Below are 22,508 nucleotides of genomic sequence, written 5' to 3'. Positions count from 1 at the left end.
CGACGAGTAAGCATTAATCTTATGATATCTGACCTAATTCAACCCCTTTGGGCCGTGTGGAACACTCGATCTTAAGCGAAGCTTTCTGACCCTTTTTTATCATCGTTTTCTAATCCGTTTTGCAATCATTCGATCTAACTAATGAACCTAACTTAGGAACTAGGTTGGCCTTGTCTTGTCCGTGAGGGTTGTCGTTGGTTTGGGCCGTGAGTTGGCCGTGTGTTTTGGCTTTCTTATTTCGTTTCTCTTTCTTTGTTTATCATTTGTTCTTTGTTGTTTTGTAGCTTGTAATTTACAGTTTGTTTATCGAGTTGTAATCTTTCAAGTTTGTTTTACTTTTATTGAGTCAAAACCTTTTCTAAAAACCTTAGTCTTGTTTGGTTAGACGGTTGTTCCCCAATGCTTGTAGGAGCGTAGTAAACCGCATGTTGTTTAAAGCAACATGGCTCGGTTTATGCTAATGCATGCTTTGGTGCGTAGCCCTATGTCTAATTCGATAGGATTAAGTGAAAGCACACATTACGAGGAGTGACCCAAGGCCGTGTGTCATGTAGGCCGTGAGTCACCCCCCCCCCCCTTGTGCACGGTTTTCTAGGCCAAACGGCCATGTATTGCGTCCGTGTGTATAGCTTTGTATTTAGATCGAGTTGTATCTTTAATTTGTTGTTGTGTCGGCATGAAATGCCTGGTTTGTAATAGGTAGATCCCAACGGCTCCCCCATTCCCCATCAAGCCTTGTTTGTTTCGTTTGAATGTTGCTAGATCAATCAACCCACATGCTAAATTACAACTTTGACAAAGTTAGTTTAGTTGCATCTAAAACGACATAGAAATTGTTGTCACATGATAGGGTTAAAACAACGTTTGCATATCATACATCGTAGTAGCTATGACCTTGTTTGAAATCCGACACTTGACTTAGTAGAGGCCGTTATTGACGGGCGGGGTTGGGTGTCCTTATGGGCTTCCCAACACGTACCCTCACCCCTTACTCAAGATCTATGGTTTGTGGATCCGTCTAAATACCATTGGATTACGAGAGTCATTCAAATCGAGTGATATAGGGTACAAGTCTTTATCTTTAATCACTCGTAGTCGATTGGCTTTATGCTTTTCGATGAAAGGTGTAAAGTTGACTTGAACGGTTCCAAGTTCCCAAAAACTTGGTGGCGACTCTAATATGTCTTAATTCGATTCGAAAGAACCTCGAGTCGATTATGCCAGATGTGGATCCCGCGGACGCAGTTCCCGAGGGCCTTGTCCACGATTTGGCGACTCACTGGGAAAAGAGGACTAGTTACACTTTGTTTCTAGGGTCTTTTCCTTCGAGGTGAAACTTGAAAAGAAAGTGTTGGAAAGTAAAACATTACTCATAGTGCTACGATTCATGCATAAACCCTTAAGGACTTGCCGGGCCGTCCCAAAGATTTCTTCGTGATGCGTGGGGGCGACGTCCCACTATGCTAGGAAGCTGCACATTGCTCGCTTCCACTTCACCTCGCGTGGTTCTTGATGGTGGGGACGATCTTCTAGGTACTCTACCTTAAGACACCTTGCTCTATAAGACCGCAAAAGGATGGAGGGCATAGACCTTCTTGTAGAAGACTTGCCGAGACTTAGAGATGTCTAGGAGCATACATCCTTATAACATGAGAATGACAATGTGCAAATTATTTTCCCGAGTCTTTTCGAAATTTCCCATGTCCTTTTCAAAACCGAACTTTTGAACAACTTACTTTCAAACTAGCATGGTTTTAAAAACGCGGAATGCTGCCCAAATAGGACTAGAATTTTCGGCTCAAAATGAGCTTTTATAGCCGGCATGCTGCCCATTTCAAATCTCATTTTCGAATCAATCTTTCGTTTTTTTCAAAATCAATCCAAAATGCCTCTCGAACCTCAACCAAGCATGAAATGCGTCAAGTCGTGTCCGGGTCATGGCCGTGTTAGGCCGGGTGTGTTTCGTTCTAAGAGTCTAGAACACGACCCTGTTGGGTCACCCAAGCTCACCTCTTGGGCTTTGAGTCATGTTGGTCGACCATTTGGTCTAGGATAGTCCACAGACACGTCCAAGCTAGGCCCTTTAGGACGTTTCACTCGAACCTAAGGACTATGTTGGTCCAATCACGGGTTTAGTCACACCGAGTCCGGTTTAGAATCGTGCTATGACAGTTTGAGTCATGTCGTTTTGCCAAGTCTAAAATGAACCAAGGTCTAAATCCAACCGTGAGTCGAACCTTTGTTTAGTCAATCTCAAGTCGAGTCTTTGTTTGAGTCAAGTTGGGGTCGTGTCCTTAAGTGTGCAGGGGCTCTTACTTTAAATATTGACTCGAAGACGGGGTTTTCTTGTAGAAAGGCCGCCAAAAACCCGACGTCAAGCAATGGAAGATGTGTTAACAAGCTTATCGAGGCCGTGAACCTCATGATGACCCGAATGGATGCAATCGAATCTAAGCTGGGTGAAGATTCCCCTCCACCTCGATCGATCCGGAGAAACGGTTCAAGTTCATCGAAGACCGTCGAAACTCTCCTGGGGAAGAACATCCACTATGAGAATGCTAGGGCCTATGCCCCGATTCGGGATAAGTTGCCCACGAACATGGTACTCATGACATCCCAAAGTTTAAGGGCACAGAAGATCCAGTCCACCATGTTAAGGCCTATAAAGGGTACTTAGCATGAAGGGAGTGCTCACGACATGCTCTCCGAAATTTTCGCTCAATCTCGGATGAACACCGAAGGCGTGGTTCTATAATCTTGACCTTAAGAACTTCCCCACTTTCGAAGATATTACGGTGGAGTTCTGTAAGCACTATGCTGACAATGTTGAGATTCAAACCAACATAAGGACTTTGGAAGTAATGACACAGAAGGAAAAAGAGGGCTTTACTGAATTCCTCGCAAGATGGCGCGCTGAAAGCGTGAAATTAGCTAAGAAGCCTGATGAAGTTGAAATGGTATATAAGTTCGTAAAGAATCTACGACCTATTTACCGCAACGCTCTGAAATACCAGAATTTTGGCTCTTTCAAAGAATTGATAAGAATCGGGATAAAGGTAGAAGATGATGTCATAAGGGCAGAGGCTGAAAGGCCGAAAGGGTACCAAGGGGCCTCATCGTCTAAGAGCAAAGCCCCAGCAACGACCCATATTGATGAAGCCATCAATCTCTTAGAAGGTCAATCGAAGAAGTCGCAGCGCCAAACACCTAGGGCATTCACCGATATCGGATGCACTTATACATATGCTCTCCAAAGGCTCATAGCCCAAGGAAAGCTGAAGCCTATTGGTCCGACTCCGGACCCTCCCGCTGATCAACAAGGTAAATGGTATAAACCAAATGCCTACTGTGCCTTTCATCAAGGGAAAGGCCATGATACTTGAAGGTGTTATCGACTGAAACACGAAATTCAAGACATGATTGAGAACTAACGCTCCCAATCCCGGCCATAAAGCCCAACAACATCACCAATCCATTTGGCGATCACGCCAACTTTGTTTCTGTCGAAGACAATGTCGATTATTCCCATCTTATCCGCTCATGTCACTTGAAAGGGGTGTTTATCGGGAAAATATTTGTGGATTGCTTTGAATTCTTGCCAAACCCGAAGAATGAAATTCAAGTCGGGAGTCTTGCTCTAGAATGTACTCCTCTTGTTAACGAAGTTAATAAAAGACAATTTGGCTCACCAACCTTCATCATCGGCGTAGATCCTCGAGGACTACCTCAGGATGGAGGCAGACCATCAAAGGGATCAAGGACCAGAGCCGAGCATCTAAGCTGACAGATGAACAAGGGAGAGCTCAAAACTAGATTTGAAAATTATGAGTCGGGATCTGTTTTCTTATCTTAGTCGAGTCGAGTCTAGGACTTTCTTTTCTTGAAGTTGAGTCGTTTGTTCCGCGATGACCTAGGGTATGTCCTAGGAATCGTTCCTTCGAGTCTGTTAAGCTTTTGTCATTCCAATAAAAAGTTGCAGTGTCGTTTCCAAATTTGTCTTGTTTTCAATCCTCAATCATTCCGAAAGCATGATAAAATGCACAACACACTCAAAGGCATCCCTGAGGTAGAAATATGCCCTGTTTCAAAATGTAAGGTACACTAGGATCCCGTGTTTGATTCCTTTACCTATTCCATGTTTGGCGGTAGAAAACCTCCATCAAAACCAGGCTTATGACAGGCTTTTAGATGATTCTATGACAAACCAAGACTAGCTCCTTGTTTCCCCTATCGATGATGGAAGGCAAGCCTTTTCCCCAACAAAACCATCCCATCTCGAAGAGAGAAGATATCAACCCGTTCTAACAAGGAATTGTTAGTTCCTACCCAAATTAGTTGGCGAAGCCCAGTTTTCAAGGTGTATCCATTTATGACTAAGAGAATGAATAGAAGATCATTTTCAAAGAGAGAAAAAAGATGAAAAAGAATGAAAAATGAGAAAAAGATGAAAAAAAAAAAGAAAAATGAAAAAAAGATGAAAGAAAAAGAAAAAAGAAAAAAGATGTTGAAGTTGTTGCAGAACGCTTTTGGTTGAATGTCGAAGTTACGGAAGCCAGAATTCAAGTCAAGTACCCATAGTTGAGGTTCAATGGGCGAAGCCCAAAAGCGTAAGTAGTGACCTCTTTACCCTCTAAGTCCTTCCTGAGACAGTTACAAAGGGATAGTCGGGAATTTTGAGAATCATTCCGCTTGTGTTGTTATACCTAGCCTTTAGGGTCCAGACATGGAAATTTGAACCCACATCATTTTCCAACCCATTTGCACTCGGGTTTCATCAAACCCGAGACACCATTTCCAACCACGTTATAAGCCATAGCCCTTGGCCTTAGCACCACAAAACGAACCTTCAGAATGATAGTTTACCTTGCGAACCTATTTTTACCAAGCTACACATCCCAAAGAACCACAGCCTTTTGTACCAACCCTAGACACGGGATTTAATAGTACTTTACAGGCTAGAATGGGATACGACATGATACCTTAGGTGAAACCTTCGAGTGTGTACACACAATCAAAACGCCATGTTTATGCACCATGATCGAACTACGTCGGATTTGATTTCGCTCCACGCGAATACGTAGGCAGTCCTTCAGAATAAGGGATTCAATCCACTCATCAACCAAGTTGTCATCTTGTCGGTTTCTTACGGGTCTTAACCAAGTCCAAATGAAGCCACCTTTGTTTGAGTCGGTCTTAGCACTCGATGTAGGCTAGGATAAGGATATAGATTCAGATGAGTAGTGTCAAGTCTCGGAATGAGCTTTATCTAACGGCGTAGGCAAAGATCTTTGAGTCATATAGATGTGAGTTTGTGTTGGGAACAGAAAATATGAAAAACCCATTGAAAAGAAAGAAGGCGTGGAAGAAAAATAGTAAAAGCCCGCTGAAAAGAAAGAAGGCGGTGGCAAGAAATGATGAAACTCATTTGAAAAGAAAGGAGGCGAGGAGAAGAGTGACAGAATGTTCCCAACAAGAGTGATGTGTGATGTCTAAGTGTTCTCATAAAATGAGTCCGTGTTTAGTGTCTGGGCGAAGCCAACGTTGTTGCTCTGTGAGTTTAATCCTCCTTGTCAATGCCAAGTGATCTTGATTCCCATGTGCCTTCGGGAGCACGCCCGTGACATACGATATCTCCGTCCCAAATCCGATGGCCTTGTGATTCCCGTTTGCCATCTTTTGGCGCCAGAATGGCCAATTTACATTTCTACCCCCAACAAGTCAATAGTTGAATTAAAACCCGTGTACACTTACGGTTTTATTTTCCTTTTTTGTTTTACGGTAGCGGGCTACGCCCACGTTGTTTACGGGTCATACAGAGTGTCTGAGTCGTATTTCCTGCTCACCCGTCAAGATTCGATTTCAAAATGCCAAAGATTTCAGAATTCCGAAATTTCAAAAACTTTTTGCATCAAATTTTGGGTCGACGACCCAACATCCAAGGGATTCATTTCAAATTCAAAATTTGGGTCGATGGCCCAATTATTCAAAATTTTCAACTTGTTCAAATTTCGGGTCGATGACCCAGTCATTCAAATTTAATTTTAGGTCGACGACCTAGCATTCCAATACTTCAACTTCAAACCTCGGGTCGATGGCCCAATATTCTAAGTGATTCAATTTTCGGGTCGATGGCCCAATTATTCAAAATTTTCAAATTCAATTTTCGGGTCGATGACCCAATCTTTCAAATGATCCAATTTCAAGATCGATGATCCAAATGTGCTTAAGTGATGATTATTGCTCGTACATTTTCTATGTTCCATATATAGCAGGATATGCTTCAACTGGGGGCTCTAAAGTCTTCGACTTTAGAGCCATCGCAAACTGGGGGCTCTGAAGCCGTTGGCTTCAGAGACCATTGTCAAGATGTAAAGGATGACATCCACCAAGAATTCAATTCAATACAAGAGTATGAAATGGAAGAATTCCGTAGCTGAAAGCAAATGATGAAAGCGGCGGCAACCTCCTTAGAAAGTCCCATCCCATTTGGGCACCTGCCAGCAGATGATAAGCTTTGGGCAAGGCCAGCAGATGATGAATTTTGGACAAACGCCAGCAGATGATAAACTTTGGGCATGTGTCAGCAGTGGCCGAACTACGACGCGGGTTTGATTCCGTCAGAAACGGATACGTAGGCGCCTAAGGATAAGGCTCAACCCACCATTTATGCAATTTATGGGTCGATGACCAACGATGATATTTCGACACAACAGAAGCAAGAGTCAACCCCAACGAAGTTTCAGGTATGATCTCTTCTTATGGCTGGCGAGCTTATATACGCAAGTCTAATGGACTATAAACGACCCGAAGAATCCTCAGGTCGAGAGGGACCTGGGGTATACTTTGACTTTCGCCTTGTCCAAGCCTCAGTCAAAGTGGGGGCTCTGTAGATACCCGTATCCGTCGATATTGGAATTTATAGAGAACCCGACAAACACCCGATGATGATAGGACACATGTATTCTTTAGTTGTCACTGTCATTATTTGGAGCTCGTTTTACGATGTAGAATGGGCGTCGTCGATGAAGTATTTTATTAATTTAAATGATATTTAAATTAATGTTTTTTAAGTGAGTTCATTTTATTAATTTAAATGATATTTAAATTATGGTTTTTTTTAGGTGAATTCAATTTATCTTATTTTATTTTGAATTTATTTTCCCAAGTTTATTTTATTGAAAATAAAATAAATATTTGATTTGAAAAATCATTTTATGAATATATTTGATTTGAAAAGTCATTTATTTTAATGGGTTAATTGATTTGAAAAATCGATTTTAAAAGCGAAGGAAACTCGTTTTTACACTTGTTCTTGAGCTCGTTTTTTAGCTCGGTTTTTGAGCCCGTTTCCTTTACGAATTGGCACGAATCTCGAGTACACTAACCCACCTAAGCCTCTACCCATCCACCCTTGTTCGAACCCCCCAAACCATGGCCCAAATTCTCGTCCCAAACAACCCCAAACAGCCCGCACTAAACCGAGCAGCCCCCTGTTTTGGCAGCTCAATCCCGAGCCCAAAACCCGCTCCAAACACCACCAAAACCCGTACCCATTAACCCTAACCCATACCCTAGTATCCTACCCATATTATCCTAGCTTAATCACCAAGAAAACCCCTCCCAAACCCTCACAAAAGCTGCTGGACAGCAGCTATCCGTGAGCAGGCCCGACTGCTTCTCCCTCTCTTTTACCCTACTTTAACTCCTTATAAATACCACCCCTTCACCATACATTCATTCCTCTAAGTTCTCCATACATCCAAGCATCACCCACAAGCTTTAAACCTCAGAAACAAACCCTAATTGCCTCCCAAAAACCCTAAACAAAACCGACACACAAACTGAAACTGTTTGTGTGTCCTCTTCGAAAACCCACTCGTTCCCCCATCAAACCTCCATAAAAACTCGAGTTTCTTGTTCCTAATTAACCACATAACATCCATCTACACATTAGACAAAGAATTACGAGCCAAATTGCCCTTGAGAGTACACGAAATCCCTCGAAAAACAGAGTGAAATAACACTCTGTTTTCGCGGTTTCTTCTTGTCTGTCCAGTTCTGTTTGTGCTCGTTTTTCGTGCCCAATAACCCAAAACTAGCAGGGGTTGCTTTAAGATCCCTGTTCTATTCTCTTTCTAGTTTCCAAAACATCTTTTAAATCGAATTTTCGTCGTGAAACGAGGGAGATATCATCGTTTGAAAATCGCTGTCCAGAAAGTTTCCAAAACGCGTGTTTGCTTTATTCTTCGTCGACGACGGCCTCTCGAGATAAAATCTACCATCGATTACGACCCAAGACGGTGTCAACGATACATGTAGGTTGAGGGTGCATCAAATCCTCCTCTTTTCCCTTTTATTTCTTTTGTTTTATGCTTGTTTTTTATTGTCTTATTTTTGTTTGTTTTCGTTTTGTTTATTGTTTGTTCTAACTAACGATGAAACTAGTTAGTCCGAGTATGAGTTAAAGTACCACCATGAACACCCGCGTTGACTTGAGATGGGAAAAGAAACCGCTACATCAGTCGGTCGTACACCCCCGTCTCATTTACATATCCTCGTGTTCAAGGTAGGGCATAAATAAAACAAGTTTCTAACTTCGCTCTTCGCTTTTGACCCCTTTGTTATTTCGGCCAATTCGACATACCCTAGGACCCGTTGTATGTTAGTTTAACCTCTGATTGTTAACCTATGACGTATTTAGATGACATTAAATTGATTTAATAACCTAATTAGACACTTTAGGGTACATCGGCATAGCTTTAAAAATCAACTAACAATTCTGTAAATAATTGAACGCATCTTTCTCATCACTTGATTTCTCGCTAGCATAGGAGTGCGTGATTAGCACCTTCCTATTAACACTCGACGAGTAAGCATTAATCTTATGATATCTGACCTAATTCAACCCCTTTGGGCCGTGTGGAACACTCGATCTTAAGCGAAGCTTTCTGACCCTTTTTTATCATCGTTTTCTAATCCGTTTTGCAATCATTCGATCTAACTAATGAACCTAACTTAGGAACTAGGTTGGCCTTGTCTTGGCCGTGAGGGTTGTCGTTGGTTTGGGCCGTGAGTTGGCCGTGTGTTTTGGCTTTCTTATTTCGTTTCTCTTTCTTTGTTTATCATTTGTTCTTTGTTGTTTTGTAGCTTGTAATTTACAGTTTGTTTATCGAGTTGTAATCTTTCAAGTTTGTTTTACTTTTATTGAGTCAAAACCTTTTCTAAAAACCTTAGTCTTGTTTGGTTAGACGGTTGTTCCCCAATGCTTGTAGGAGCGTAGTAAACCGCATGTTGTTTAAAGCAACATGGCCCGGTTTATGCTAATGCATGCTTTGGTGCGTAGCCCTATGTCTAATTCGATAGGATTAAGTGAAAGCACACATTACGAGGAGTGACCCAAGGCCGTGTGTCATGTAGGCCGTGAGTCACCCCCCCCCCCCTTGTGCACGGTTTTCTAGGCCAAACGGCCATGTATTGCGTCCGTGTGTATAGCTTTGTATTTAGATCGAGTTGTATCTTTAATTTGTTGTTGTGTCGGCATGAAATGCCTGGTTTGTAATAGGTAGATCCCAACGGCTCCCCCATTCCCCATCAAGCCTTGTTTGTTTCGTTTGAATGTTGCTAGATCAATCAACCCACATGCTAAATTACAACTTTGACAAAGTTAGTTTAGTTGCATCTAAAACGACATAGAAATTGTTGTCACATGATAGGGTTAAAACAACGTTTGCATATCATACATCGTAGTAGCTATGACCTTGTTTGAAATCCGACACTTGACTTAGTAGAGGCCGTTATTGACGGGCGGGGTTGGGTGTCCTTATGGGCTTCCCAACACGTACCCTCACCCCTTACTCAAGATCTATGGTTTGTGGATCCGTCTAAATACCATTGGATTACGAGAGTCATTCAAATCGAGTGATATAGGGTACAAGTCTTTATCTTTAATCACTCGTAGTCGATTGGCTTTATGCTTTTCGATGAAAGGTGTAAAGTTGACTTGAACGGTTCCAAGTTCCCAAAAAACTTGGTGGCGACTCTAATATGTCTTAATTCGATTCGAAGGAACCTCGAGTCGATTATGCCTGGTGTGGATCCCGCGGACGCAGTTCCCGAGGGCCTTGTCCACAGTTTGGCGACTCCGCTGGGGAAAAGAGGACTAGTTACACTTTGTTTCTAGGGTCTTTTCCTTCGAGGTGAAACTTGAAAAGAAAGTGTTGGAAAGTAAAACATTACTCATAGTGCTACGATTCATGCATAAACCCTTAAGGACTTGCCGGGCCGTCCCAAAGATTTCTTCGTGATGCGTGGGGGGCGACGTCCCACTATGCTAGGAAGCTGCACATTGCTCGCTTCCACTTCACCTCGCGTGGTTCTTGATGGTGGGGACGATCTTCTAGGTACTCTACCTTAAGACACCTTGCTCTATAAGACCGCAAAAGGATGGAGGGCATAGACCTTCTTGTAGAAGACTTGCCGAGACTTAGAGATGTCTAGGAGCATACATCCTTATAACATGAGAATGACAATGTGCAAATTATTTTCCCGAGTCTTTTCGAAATTTCCCATGTCCTTTTCAAAACCGAACTTTTGAACAACTTACTTTCAAACTAGCATGGTTTTAAAAACGCGGAATCTTTGCCCAAATAGGACTAGAATTTTCGGCTCAAAATGAGCTTTTATAGCCGGCATCTTTGCCCATTTCAAATCTCATTTTCGAATCAATCTTTCGTTTTTTTCAAAATCAATCCAAAATGCCTCTCGAACCTCAACCAAGCATGAAATGCGTCAAGTCGTGTCCGGGTCATGGCCGTGTTAGGCTGGGTGTGTTTCGTTCTAAGAGTCTAGAACACGACCCTGTTGGGTCACCCAAGCTCACCTCTTGGGCTTTGAGTCATGTTGGTCGACCATTTGGTCTAGGATAGTCCACAGACACGTCCAAGCTAGGCCCTTTAGGACGTTTCACTCGAACCTAAGGACTATGTTGGTCCAATCACGGGTTTAGTCACACCGAGTCCGGTTTAGAATCGTGCTATGACAGTTTGAGTCATGTCGTTTTGCCAAGTCTAAAATGAACCAAGGTCTAAATCCAACCGTGAGTCGAACCTTTGTTTAGTCAATCTCAAGTCGAGTCTTTGTTTGAGTCAAGTTGGGGTCGTGTCCTTAAGTGTGCAGGGGCTCTTACTTTAAATATTGACTCAGTACGGGGTTTTCTTGTAGAAAGGCCGCCAAAAACCCGACGTCAAGCAATGGAAGATCTTTGTTAACAAGCTTACCGAGGCCGTGAACCTCATGATGACCCGAATGGATGCAATCGAATCTAAGCTGGGTGAAGATTCCCCTCCACCTCCGATCGATCCGGAGAAACGGTTCAAGTTCATCGAAGACCGTCTGAAACTCTCCCAGGGGAAGAACATCCACTATGAGAATGCTAGGGCCTATGCCCCAGTTCAGGATAAGTTGCCCACGAACATGGTACTCACTGACATCCCAAAGTTTAAGGGCACAGAAGATCCAGTCCACCATGTTAAGGCCTATAAAGGGTACTTAGCACTGAAGGGAGTGCCTCACGACATGCTCTCGAAATTTTCGCTCAATCTCTCGGATGAACACCGAAGGCGTGGTTCTATAATCTTGACCTTAAGAACTTCCCCACTTTCGAAGATATTACGGTGGAGTTCTGTAAGCACTATGCTGACAATGTTGAGATTCAAACCAATATAAGGACTTTGGAAGTAATGACACAGAAGGAAAAAGAGGGCTTTACTGAATTCCTCGCAAGATGGCGCGCTGAAAGCGTGAAATTAGCTAAGAAGCCTGATGAAGTTGAAATGGTATATAAGTTCGTAAAGAATCTACGACCTATTTACCGCAACGCTCTGAAATACCAGAATTTTGGCTCTTTCAAAGAATTGATAAGAATCGGGATAAAGGTAGAAGATGATGTCATAAGGGCAGAGGCTGAAAGGCCGAAAGGGTACCAAGGGGCCTCATCGTCTAAGAGCAAAGCCCCAGCAACGACCCATATTGATGAAGCCATCAATCTCTTAGAAGGTCAATCGAAGAAGTCGCAGCGCCAAACACCTAGGGCATTCACCGATATCGGATGCACTTATACATATGCTCTCCAAAGGCTCATAGCCCAAGGAAAGCTGAAGCCTATTGGTCCGACTCCGGACCCTCCCGCTGATCAACAAGGTAAATGGTATAAACCAAATGCCTCATGTGCCTTTCATCAAGGGAAAGGCCATGATATCTTGAAAGGTGTTATCGACTGAAACACGAAATTCAAGACATGATTGAGAACGGAACGCTCCCAATCCCAGCCATAAAGCCCAACAACATCACCAATCCATTTGGCGATCACGCCAACTTTGTTTCTGTCGAAGACAATGTCGATTATTCCCATCTTATCCGCTCATGTCACTTGAAAGGGGTGTTTATCGGGAAAATATTTGTGGATTGCTTTGAATTCTTGCCAAACCCGAAGAATGAAATTCAAGTCGGGAGTCTTGCTCTAGAATGTACTCCTCTTGTTAACGAAGTTAATAAAAGACAATTTGGCTCACCAACCTTCATCATCATGGCGTAGATCCTCGGAGGACTACCTCGGGATGGAGAGGAGACCATCAAAGGGATCAAGGACCGAGCCGAGCATCTAAGCCGACGGATGAACAAGGGAGAGCTCAAAACTAGATTTGAAAATTATGAGTCGGGATCTGTTTTCTTATCTTAGTCGAGTCGAGTCTAGGACTTTCTTTTCTTGAAGTTGAGTCGTTTGTTCCGCGATGACCTAGGGTATGTCCTAGGAATCGTTCCTTCGAGTCTGTTAAGCTTTTGTCATTCCAATAAAAAGTTGCAGTGTCGTTTCCAAATTTGTCTTGTTTTCAATCCTCAATCATTCCGAAAGCATGATAAAATGCACAACACACTCAAAGGCATCCCCGGGGTAGAAATATGTCCTGTTTCAAAATGTAAGGTACACTAGGATCCCGTGTTTGATTCCTTTACCTATTCCATGTTTGGCGGTAGAAAACCTCCATCAAAACCAGGCTTATGACAGGCTTTTAGATGATTCTATGACAAACCAAGACTAGCTCCTTGTTTCCCCTATCGATGATGGAAGGCAAGCCTTTTCCCCAACAAAACCATCCCATCTCGAAGAGAGAAGATATCAACCCGTTCTAACAAGGAATTGTTAGTTCCTACCCAAATTAGTTGGCGAAGCCCAGTTTTCAAGGTGTATCCATTTATGACTAAGAGAATGAATAGAAGATCATTTTCAAAGAGAGAAAAAAGATGAAAAAGAATGAAAAATGAGAAAAAGATGAAAAAAAAAGAAAAATGAAAAAAAGATGAAAGAAAAAGAAAAAAGAAAAAAGATGTTGAAGTTGTTTAACGCTTTTGGTTGAATGTCGAAGTTACGGAAGCAGAATTCAAGTCAAGTACCCATAGTTGAGGTTCAATGGGCGAAGCCCAAAAGCGTAAGTAGTGACCTCTTTACCCTCTAAGTCCTTCCTGAGACAGTTACAAAGGGATAGTCGGGAATTTTGAGAATCATTCCGCTTGTGTTGTTATACCTAGCCTTTAGGGTCCGGACATGGAGATTTGAACCCACATTATTTTCCAACCCATTTGCACTCGGGTTTCATCAAACCCGAGACACCATTTCCAACCACGTTATAAGCCATAGCCCTTGGCCTTAGCACCACAAAACGAACCTTCAGAATGATAGTTTACCTTGCGAACCTATTTTTACCAAGCTACACATCCCAAAGAACCACAGCCTTTTGTACCAACCCTAGACACGGGATTTAATAGTACTTTACAGGCTAGAATGGGATACGACATGATACCTTAGGTGAAACCTTCGAGTGTGTACACACAATCAAAACGCCATGTTTATGCACCATGATCGAACTACGTCGGATTTGATTTCGCTCCACGCGAATACGTAGGCAGTCCTTTAGAATAAGGGATTCAATCCACTCATCAACCAAGTTGTCATCTTGTCGGTTTCTTACGGGTCTTAACCAAGTCCAAATGAAGCCACCTTTGTTTGAGTCGGTCTTAGCACTCGATGTAGGCTAGGATAAGGATATAGATTCAGATGAGTAGTGTCAAGTCTCGGAATGAGCTTTATCTAACGGCGTAGGCAAAGATGCTGAGTCATATAGATGTGAGTTTGTGTTGGGAACAGAAAATATGAAAAACCCGCTGAAAAGAAAGAAGGCGTGGAAGAAAAATAGTAAAAGCCCGCTGAAAAGAAAGAAGGCGGTGGCAAGAAATGATGAAACTCGCTGAAAAGAAAGGAGGCGAGGAGAAGAGTGACAGAATGTTCCCAACAAGAGTGATGTGTGATGTCTAAGTGTTCACATAAAATGAGTCCGTGTTTAGTGTCTGGGCGAAGCCAACGTTGTTGCTCTGTGAGTTTAATCCTCCTTGTCAATGCCAAGTGATCTTGATTCCCATGTGCCTTCGGGAGCACGCCCGTGACATACGATATCTCCGTCCCAAATCCGATGGCCTTGTGATTCCCGTTTGCCATCTTTTGGCGCCAGAATGGCCAATTTACATTTCTACCCCCAACAAGTCAATAGTTGAATTAAAACCCGTGTACACTTACGGTTTTATTTTCCTTTTTTGTTTTACGGTAGCGGGCTACGCCCACGTTGTTTACGGGTCATACAGAGTGTCTGAGTCGTATTTCCTGCTCACCCGTCAAGATTCGATTTCAAAATGCCAAAGATTTCAGAATTCCGAAATTTCAAAAACTTTTTGCATCAAATTTTGGGTCGACGACCCAACATCCAAGGGATTCATTTCAAATTCAAAATTTGGGTCGATGGCCCAATTATTCAAAATTTTCAACTTGTTCAAATTTCGGGTCGATGACCCAGTCATTCAAATTTAATTTTAGGTCGACGACCTAGCATTCCAATACTTCAACTTCAAACCTCGGGTCGATGGCCCAATATTCTAAGTGATTCAATTTTCGGGTCGATGGCCCAATTATTCAAAATTTTCAAATTCAATTTTCGGGTCGATGACCCAATCTTTCAAATGATCCAATTTCAAGATCGATGATCCAAATGTGCTTAAGTGATGATTATTGCTCGTACATTTTCTATGTTCCATATATAGCAGGATATGCTTCAACCGGGGGCTCTAAAGTCTTCGACTTTAGAGCCATCGCAAATGGGGCTCTGCGTTGGCTTCAGAGACCATTGTCAAGATGTAAAGGATGACATCCACCAAGAATTCAATTCAATACAAGAGTATGAAATGGAAGAATTCCGTAGCTGAAAGCAAATGATGAAAGCGGCAACCTCCTTAGAAAGTCCCATCCCATTTGGGCACCTGCCGCCAGATGATAAGCTTTGGGCAAGGCCAGCAGATGATGAATTTTGGACAAACGCCAGCAGATGATAAACTTTGGGCATGTGTCGAAGTGGCCGAACTACGACGCGGGTTTGATTCCGTCAGAAACGGATACGTAGGCGCCTAAGGATAAGGCTCAACCCACCATTTATGCAATTTATGGGTCGATGACCAACGATGATATTTCGACACAACAGAAGCAAGAGTCAACCCCAACGAAGTTTCAGGTATGATCTCTTCTTATGGCTGGCGAGCTTATATACGCAAGTCTAATGGACTATAAACGACCCGAAGAATCCTCGGTCGAGAGGGACTGGGGTATACTTTGACTTTCGCCTTGTCCAAGCCTCGTCAAAGTGGGGGCTCAGAGATACCCGTATCCGTCGATATTGGAATTTATAGAGAACCCGACAAACACCCGATGATGATAGGACACATGTATTCTTTAGTTGTCACTGTCATTATTTGGAGCTCGTTTTACGATGTAGAATGGGCGTCGTCGATGAAGTATTTTATTAATTTAAATGATATTTAAATTAATGTTTTTTAAGTGAGTTCATTTTATTAATTTAAATGATATTTAAATTATGGTTTTTTTTAGGTGAATTCAATTTATCTTATCTTATTTTGAATTTATTTTCCCAAGTTTATTTTATTGAAAATAAAATAAATATTTGATTTGAAAAATCATTTTATGAATATATTTGATTTGAAAAGTCATTTATTTTAATGGGTTAATTGATTTGAAAAATCGATTTTAAAAGCGAAGGAAACTCGTTTTTACACTTGTTCTTGAGCTCGTTTTTTAGCTCGGTTTTTGAGCCCGTTTCCTTTACGAATTGGCACGAATCTCGAGTACACTAACCCACCTAAGCCTCTACCCATCCACCCTTGTTCGAACCCCCCAAACCATGGCCCAAATTCTCGTCCCAAACAACCCCAAACAGCCCGCACTAAACCGAGCAGCCCCCTGTTTTGGCAGCTCAATCCCGAGCCCAAAACCCGCTCCAAACACCACCAAAACCCGTACCCATTAACCCTAACCCATACCCTAGTATCCTACCCATATTATCCTAGCTTAATCACCAAGAAAATCCCTCCCAAACCCTCACAAAAGCTGCTGGACAGCAGCTATCCGTGAGCAGGCCCGACTGCTTCTCCCTCTCTTTTACCCTACTTTAACTCCTTATAAATACCACCCCTTCACCATACATTCATTCCTCTAAGTTCTCCATACATCCAAGCATCACCCACAAGCTTTAAACCTCAGAAACAAACCCTAATTGCTTCCCAAAACCCCTAAACAAAACCGACACACAAACTGAAACTGTTTGTGTGTCCTCTTCGAAAACCCACTCGTTCCCCCATCAAACCTCCATAAAAACTCGAGTTTCTTGTTCCTAATTAACCACATAACATCCATCTACATATTAGACAAAGAATTACGAGCCAAATTGCCCTTGAGAGTACACGAAATCCCTCGAAAAACAGAGTGAAATAACACTCTGTTTTCGCGGTTTCTTCTTGTCTGTCCAGTTCTGTTTGTGCTCGTTTTTCGTGCCCAATAACCCAAAACGAGCAGGGGTTGCTTAAAGATCCATGTTCTCCTCTCTTTCTAGTTTCCAAAACATCTTTTAAATCGAATTTTCGTCGTGAAACGAGGGAGATATCATCGTTTGAAAATCGCTGTCCAGAAAGTTTCCAAAACGCGTGTTTGCTTTATTCTTCGTCGACGACGGCCTCTCGAGATAAAATCTACCATCGATTACGACCCAAGACGGTGTCAACGATACATGTAGGTTGAGGGTGCATCAAATCCTCCTCTTTTCCCTTTTATTTCTTTTGTTTTATGCTTGTTTTTTATTGTCTTATTTTTGTTTGTTTTCGTTTTGTTTATTGTTTGTTCTAACTAACGATGAAACTAGTTAGTCCGAGTATGAGTTAAAGTACCACCATGAACACCCGCGTTGACTTGAGATGGGAAAAGAAACCGCTACATCAGTCGGTCGTACACCCCCGTCTCATTTACATATCCTCGTGTTCAAGGTAGGGCATAAATAAAACAAGTTTCTAACTTCGCTCTTCGCTTTTGACCCCTTTGTTATTTCGGCCAATTCGACATACCCTAGGACCCGTTGTATGTTAGTTTAACCTCTGATTGTTAACCTATGACGTATTTAGATGACATTAAATTGATTTAATAACCTAATTAGACACTTTAGGGTACATCGGCATAGCTTTAAAAATCAACTAACAATTCTGTAAATAATTGAACGCATCTTTCTCATCACTTGATTTATCGCTAGCATAGGAGTGCGTGATTAGCACCTTCCTATTAACACTCGACGAGTAAGCATTAATCTTATGATATCGACCTAATTCAACCCCTTTGGGCCGTGTGGAACACTCGATCTTAAGCGAAGCTTTTCGACCCTTTTTATCATCGTTTTCTAATCCGTTTTGCAATCATTCGATCTAACTAATGAACCTAACTTAGGAACTAGGTTGGCCTTGTCTTGGCCGTGAGGGTTGTCGTTGGTTTGGGCCGTGAGTTGGCCGTGTGTTTTGGCTTTCTTATTTCGTTTCTCTTTCTTTGTTTATCATTTGTTCTTTGTTGTTTTGTAGCTTGTAATTTGTAGTTTGTTTATCGAGTTGTAATCTTTCAAGTTTGTTTTACTTTTATTGAGTCAAAACCTTTTCTAAAAACCTTAGTCTTGTTTGGTTAGACGGTTGTTCCCCAATGCTTGTAGGAGCGTAGTAAACCGCATGTTGTTTAAAGCAACATGGCCGGTTTATGCTAATGCATGCTTTGGTGCGTAGCCCTATGTCTAATTCGATGGGATTAAGTGAAAGCACACATTACGAGGAGTGACCCAAGGCCGTGTGTCATGTAGGCCGTGAGTCACCCCCCCCCCTTGTGCACGGTTTTCTAGGCCAAACGGCCATGTATTGCGTCCGTGTGTATAGCTTTGTATTTAGATCGAGTTGTATCTTTAATTTGTTGTTGTGTCGGCATGAAATGCCTGGTTTGTAATAGGTAGATCCCAACGGCTCCCCCATTCCCCATCGAGCCTTGTTTGTTTCGTTTGAATGTTGCTAGATCAATCAACCCACATGCTAAATTACAACTTTGACAAAGTTAGTTTAGTTGCATCTAAAACGACATAGAAATTGTTGTCACATGATAGGGTTAAAACAACGTTTGCATATCATACATCGTAGTAGCTATGACCTTGTTTGAAATCCTACACTTGACTTAGTAGAGGTCGTTATTGACGGGCGGGGTTGGGTGTCCTTATGGGCTTCCCAACACGTACCCTCACCCCTTACTCAAGATCTATGGTTTGTGGATCCGTCTAAATACCATTGGATTACGAGAGTCATTCAAATCGAGTGATATAGGGTACAAGTCTTTATCTTTAATCACTCGTAGTCGATTGGCTTTATGCTTTTCGATGAAAGGTGTAAAGTTGACTTGAACGGTTCCAAGTTCCCAAAAAACTTGGTGGCGACTCTAATATGTCTTAATTCGATTCGAAGGAACCTCGAGTCGATTATGCCTGGTGTGGATCCCGCGGACGCAGTTCCCGAGGGCCTTGTCCACACTACCTAACTATTACGGAGTACTCCGTAGATGAGATGCATTAATACAGGAATGAAATGTCAAAAGAACCTTATCAAACACTTTCGAAATGTCCTGAATGATCGTATCCGAATGACCCGTCTGTCAAGGGTACATGAACCAAACAATTTGTCCATTTGGTAGAAAACTTGAAAATTTCCGCGAAACGTACAAGAATTTAAATTGATCAGAAATTACACATTCGAATGTCAAAGATTCACTCTTAAGAGCATCAATCTTTAACGAAAACAATTAAATACAAGGCATAGACTACAAATAACCCAAGAAATTCATCCTCCAACAAACTAGAAATTTATAATCCAACCCTAAAAATGGCGGTTCATCATATCAAAAACTCAAATCATACACTGTTTTACCAATGACCAAGAATTATCCGACATAGATTATTTACGAGATAATTCCGAAATCAATAAGTAAGAAAAATTCCCATCAAAAACATAAAACGATTAAAAATCGCCAACAAAGAAATAAGAAAATTTCATCAATGCTCATACAACAAGAATCGCAACACCCCTAATAATCGTTAGTTCATCGTACCGAAAACTGGAAGGAACCCAGGAAAACAATAGAGTATCTTCATTTCTTTAAAAGAAAGAAAAGGGGATTAGTAGACATACCAAGAGCAGAGCTTCCCCATTGAAATGAAATTCGATTCGAACCCTGTTCAACGAAAATGGCGACGCCCTCTGACTCCGGGTTAAATTCGTCAGCAGCTCTAACAACTTTAGAGAGTCCCTTCAATGGAAGCATCTTCCTCAAGGGTTTTGAGCATTGAAAGTCTTCTAAACCAGCGGACATGAAGCGTAACATCACAAAGACTTCATTACCAGTGTCCATATCGACATTCCAGACCGTCGTTTCAAACCCATTTGGACCCACTTGGATCAATGCCTCCATGTCCTTGTTCAATTTCGGGTCGGAAAAGGCCTCGACTGCTATCTTCAGGGTTTTGGCGGGTTTTAGAATGAAGGCAAAGTCATATGCTTTTCGGTTCTGCTCGGATTCATCCATGGTTGGGGCGGTTTGGTGAGTTTCGGAAGTGGGTTTATTCGGGATTGAAGGTTCTGCCATTGTAGGGGTTCTTGGAAATGGGTAGTTTTACAGAGAAATTATGGAGAGTGAAAAAAAGAATATGCAATATTTATGGTTGGAGCAAATTATTATGGTTGGAGCAATTTGGGATTGTTTATATATGCAATTGACAAGGAAATTACTGAGTTCGTTAGAGGTTGTTGCCCAGTTTGTTACACGGGTTATGCCTTCCAATTCCTTCTCCATCTATTTTTTTTTAATATTAGTTTTTATGATTTTTTCGGGGGTATGGGTTGAGTCATTTCGGGTCTGACACACATTTCATATCGATCGGGTCGGGTAACTTTTGGGTTTTGGGTCAATTTCAGGGGGCTATTGTCGGGCTATTTTGGGTTGGGTCAATTTCGGGTATGGGTCATTTTGGGTCGTGTTGCTTACGAGTTAATGGCTAAGTACTTTAGTTAGTACTATTTTGATTAAGAAATACTTATTTTGCAAATTTAACTATTTATTAGGGACTGTTGTAACCAATAAAAATTTATTTTGATATACTCCCTTCAATCCAATCCAAACTATCGACCTACTTTTTAAAGTTAACCTTGTTAAATTTTGACATCTATTATATTTAAACAAATTTTTAAAATTTATACGTAAAATTGACATATTTACATTTACGTTTGTTATAAAAAAGAGGTTTCGGAAAATTATAATTTCGACACAAAAAAATAATATATAAATGAAGAAAAACGTGATCAAAGTGTCTTCTCGTAGATCGTGACAAGTTAAAGGGGTAGTTTGGATTGGATTGGAGGGAGTATATAATATTAATATGACTTAGTACTAGTCGTTTTGGCCTTTTGGGTCACTTCAAGTTATTTGGGATTGAGTCAATTATGAGTTGGGTCTTTCCGGGTCGAATCATCTCGGGTCGGGTCAACATTGGGTCAGACAATGTTCAAGTCGGGTCTGGGTCGGGTCTGGTTAGTCAGGTTTCGGGTCGTGTTCGAGTCATTTTCGGGTGTCGGGTCGGGTCATTTGGGTCTGACCCATTTTACCAGGTCTAGAGTAGTGGTGCGTGAGGCATTGGAAGACCAGGCAAAACGGGTCACTTGGGTTGGGTACGGGTCGGGTCAGTTTGGGTCGGGTCATTTCGGGTCTGCCACATATTTTGGGTCGGGTTGGGTCGGGTCGGGTCACTTTCAGGTTTCGGGTCAATTTCGGGGGACCTGTTGTCGGGTCATTTCGGGTCGGGTCATTTTCGGGTATAGGTCATTTTGGGTCGGGTTGCTTTTGAATTAATGGCTAAGCACTTAAGTTAATACTCCCTCCTATTCTTCTTTTTCTTCCCCTTTGGATGGGGCACAATATTTAAGGAAGAGAATAAAATATGAATTGTGAATTGGGTGGGGTTTGGTGATAAGAGAGAGGAATGAATAAAATAAGAAATTGTGAGTTGGGTGGGGTTTGGTGATAGGAGAGAGAAATGAATAATTATGAATTAAATAAGGAATTGTGAGTTGGGTGGGGTTTGGTGATAGGAGAGATGAATGAATAAAATAAGATTAAAAGTTTCCAAAAAAGGAAAGGGGAAGAAAACCTGAATAATCCGTTTTAGGAAATAGGGAAGAAAATAGAGAATAGGAGGGAGTACTATTTTGATTAAGAAATGCTATTTTGCAAATTTAACCATTTATTAGGGATTATTGTAACCAATGAAACTTTATTTTGATATATATATAGTATTAATATGAGTTAGTACTAGTCGTTTCGGGTCATTTTGGGTCACTTCAAGTCATTTGGGATCAGGTCAGTTATGAGTCGGGTCTTTTCGGATTGGGTCACCTCGGGTCGGGTCAACATTGGGTCAGACAATGTTCGGGTCGGGTCTGGGTCTGGTCAATTCAGGTTTCGGGTCAAGCAAGTTCGGGTTATTTTCGGATCTCGGGTCAGCCTTTTCGGATTGGGTCATTCGAGTTTGACCCATTTTGCCAGGTCTAATTGGAACTGATAATAATAGTCATTTTGAAGGTGTAAAGAACCTAATTGTCGTGTCTGTGAACATATACTTGTATATAATCTTATTAATCTAGTACTAGTATTTGTCGGTTAAGGCAGTTAGTTAGCTAACAATTCTGCATAAGTTTTTTTTTTTTTTTTTTTTTTTTGACAGGTTCTGTTATGAAATTTAGTTACAGTATTAGGTAACATAAGGGTTATATTTATATATATATATATACCCAAGTCTGTTGCAATGTCTAATACACTTTTCATATACATTTACCAAACTAAATCTGAGAATGGCCTGGCAGGACAGTACAGTGAACAACGATGTTGACGTCTTTATACTTTCACAATCTCAGTTTACAATCTCTTAACACGACGAGAATTTCAGCTTAAGCTCTTCGCCCCTTCCCATAACATCACCTCTCGTAAACTAGTTCAGTGGGATCTT

General features: G+C 41.6%; 1 protein-coding gene across 1 annotated transcript in view; it reads right to left on the bottom strand.

Moving 5' to 3' along the window:
- The window catches only part of LOC141609151 (uncharacterized), a 32,462-nt gene extending 12,279 nt beyond the window's left edge, over window positions 1-20,183 (bottom strand). Inside the window, exon 1 of the mRNA XM_074428334.1 lies at window positions 19,642-20,183. Coding sequence (XP_074284435.1) covers window positions 19,642-20,095 — 454 coding nt within the window. The 5' untranslated portion in view covers window positions 20,096-20,183. The remainder of the gene's footprint in view (window positions 1-19,641) is intronic.
- Between the last annotated feature and the right edge of the window lie 2,325 nt (window positions 20,184-22,508).

This window comes from Silene latifolia, chromosome 10 (assembly GCF_048544455.1).
Source record: "Silene latifolia isolate original U9 population chromosome 10, ASM4854445v1, whole genome shotgun sequence".
NCBI lineage: Eukaryota > Viridiplantae > Streptophyta > Magnoliopsida > Caryophyllales > Caryophyllaceae > Silene > Silene latifolia.
Note: the sequence above shows the minus strand (reverse complement) of the source record. Positions and strands in the feature narration are given on the sequence as shown.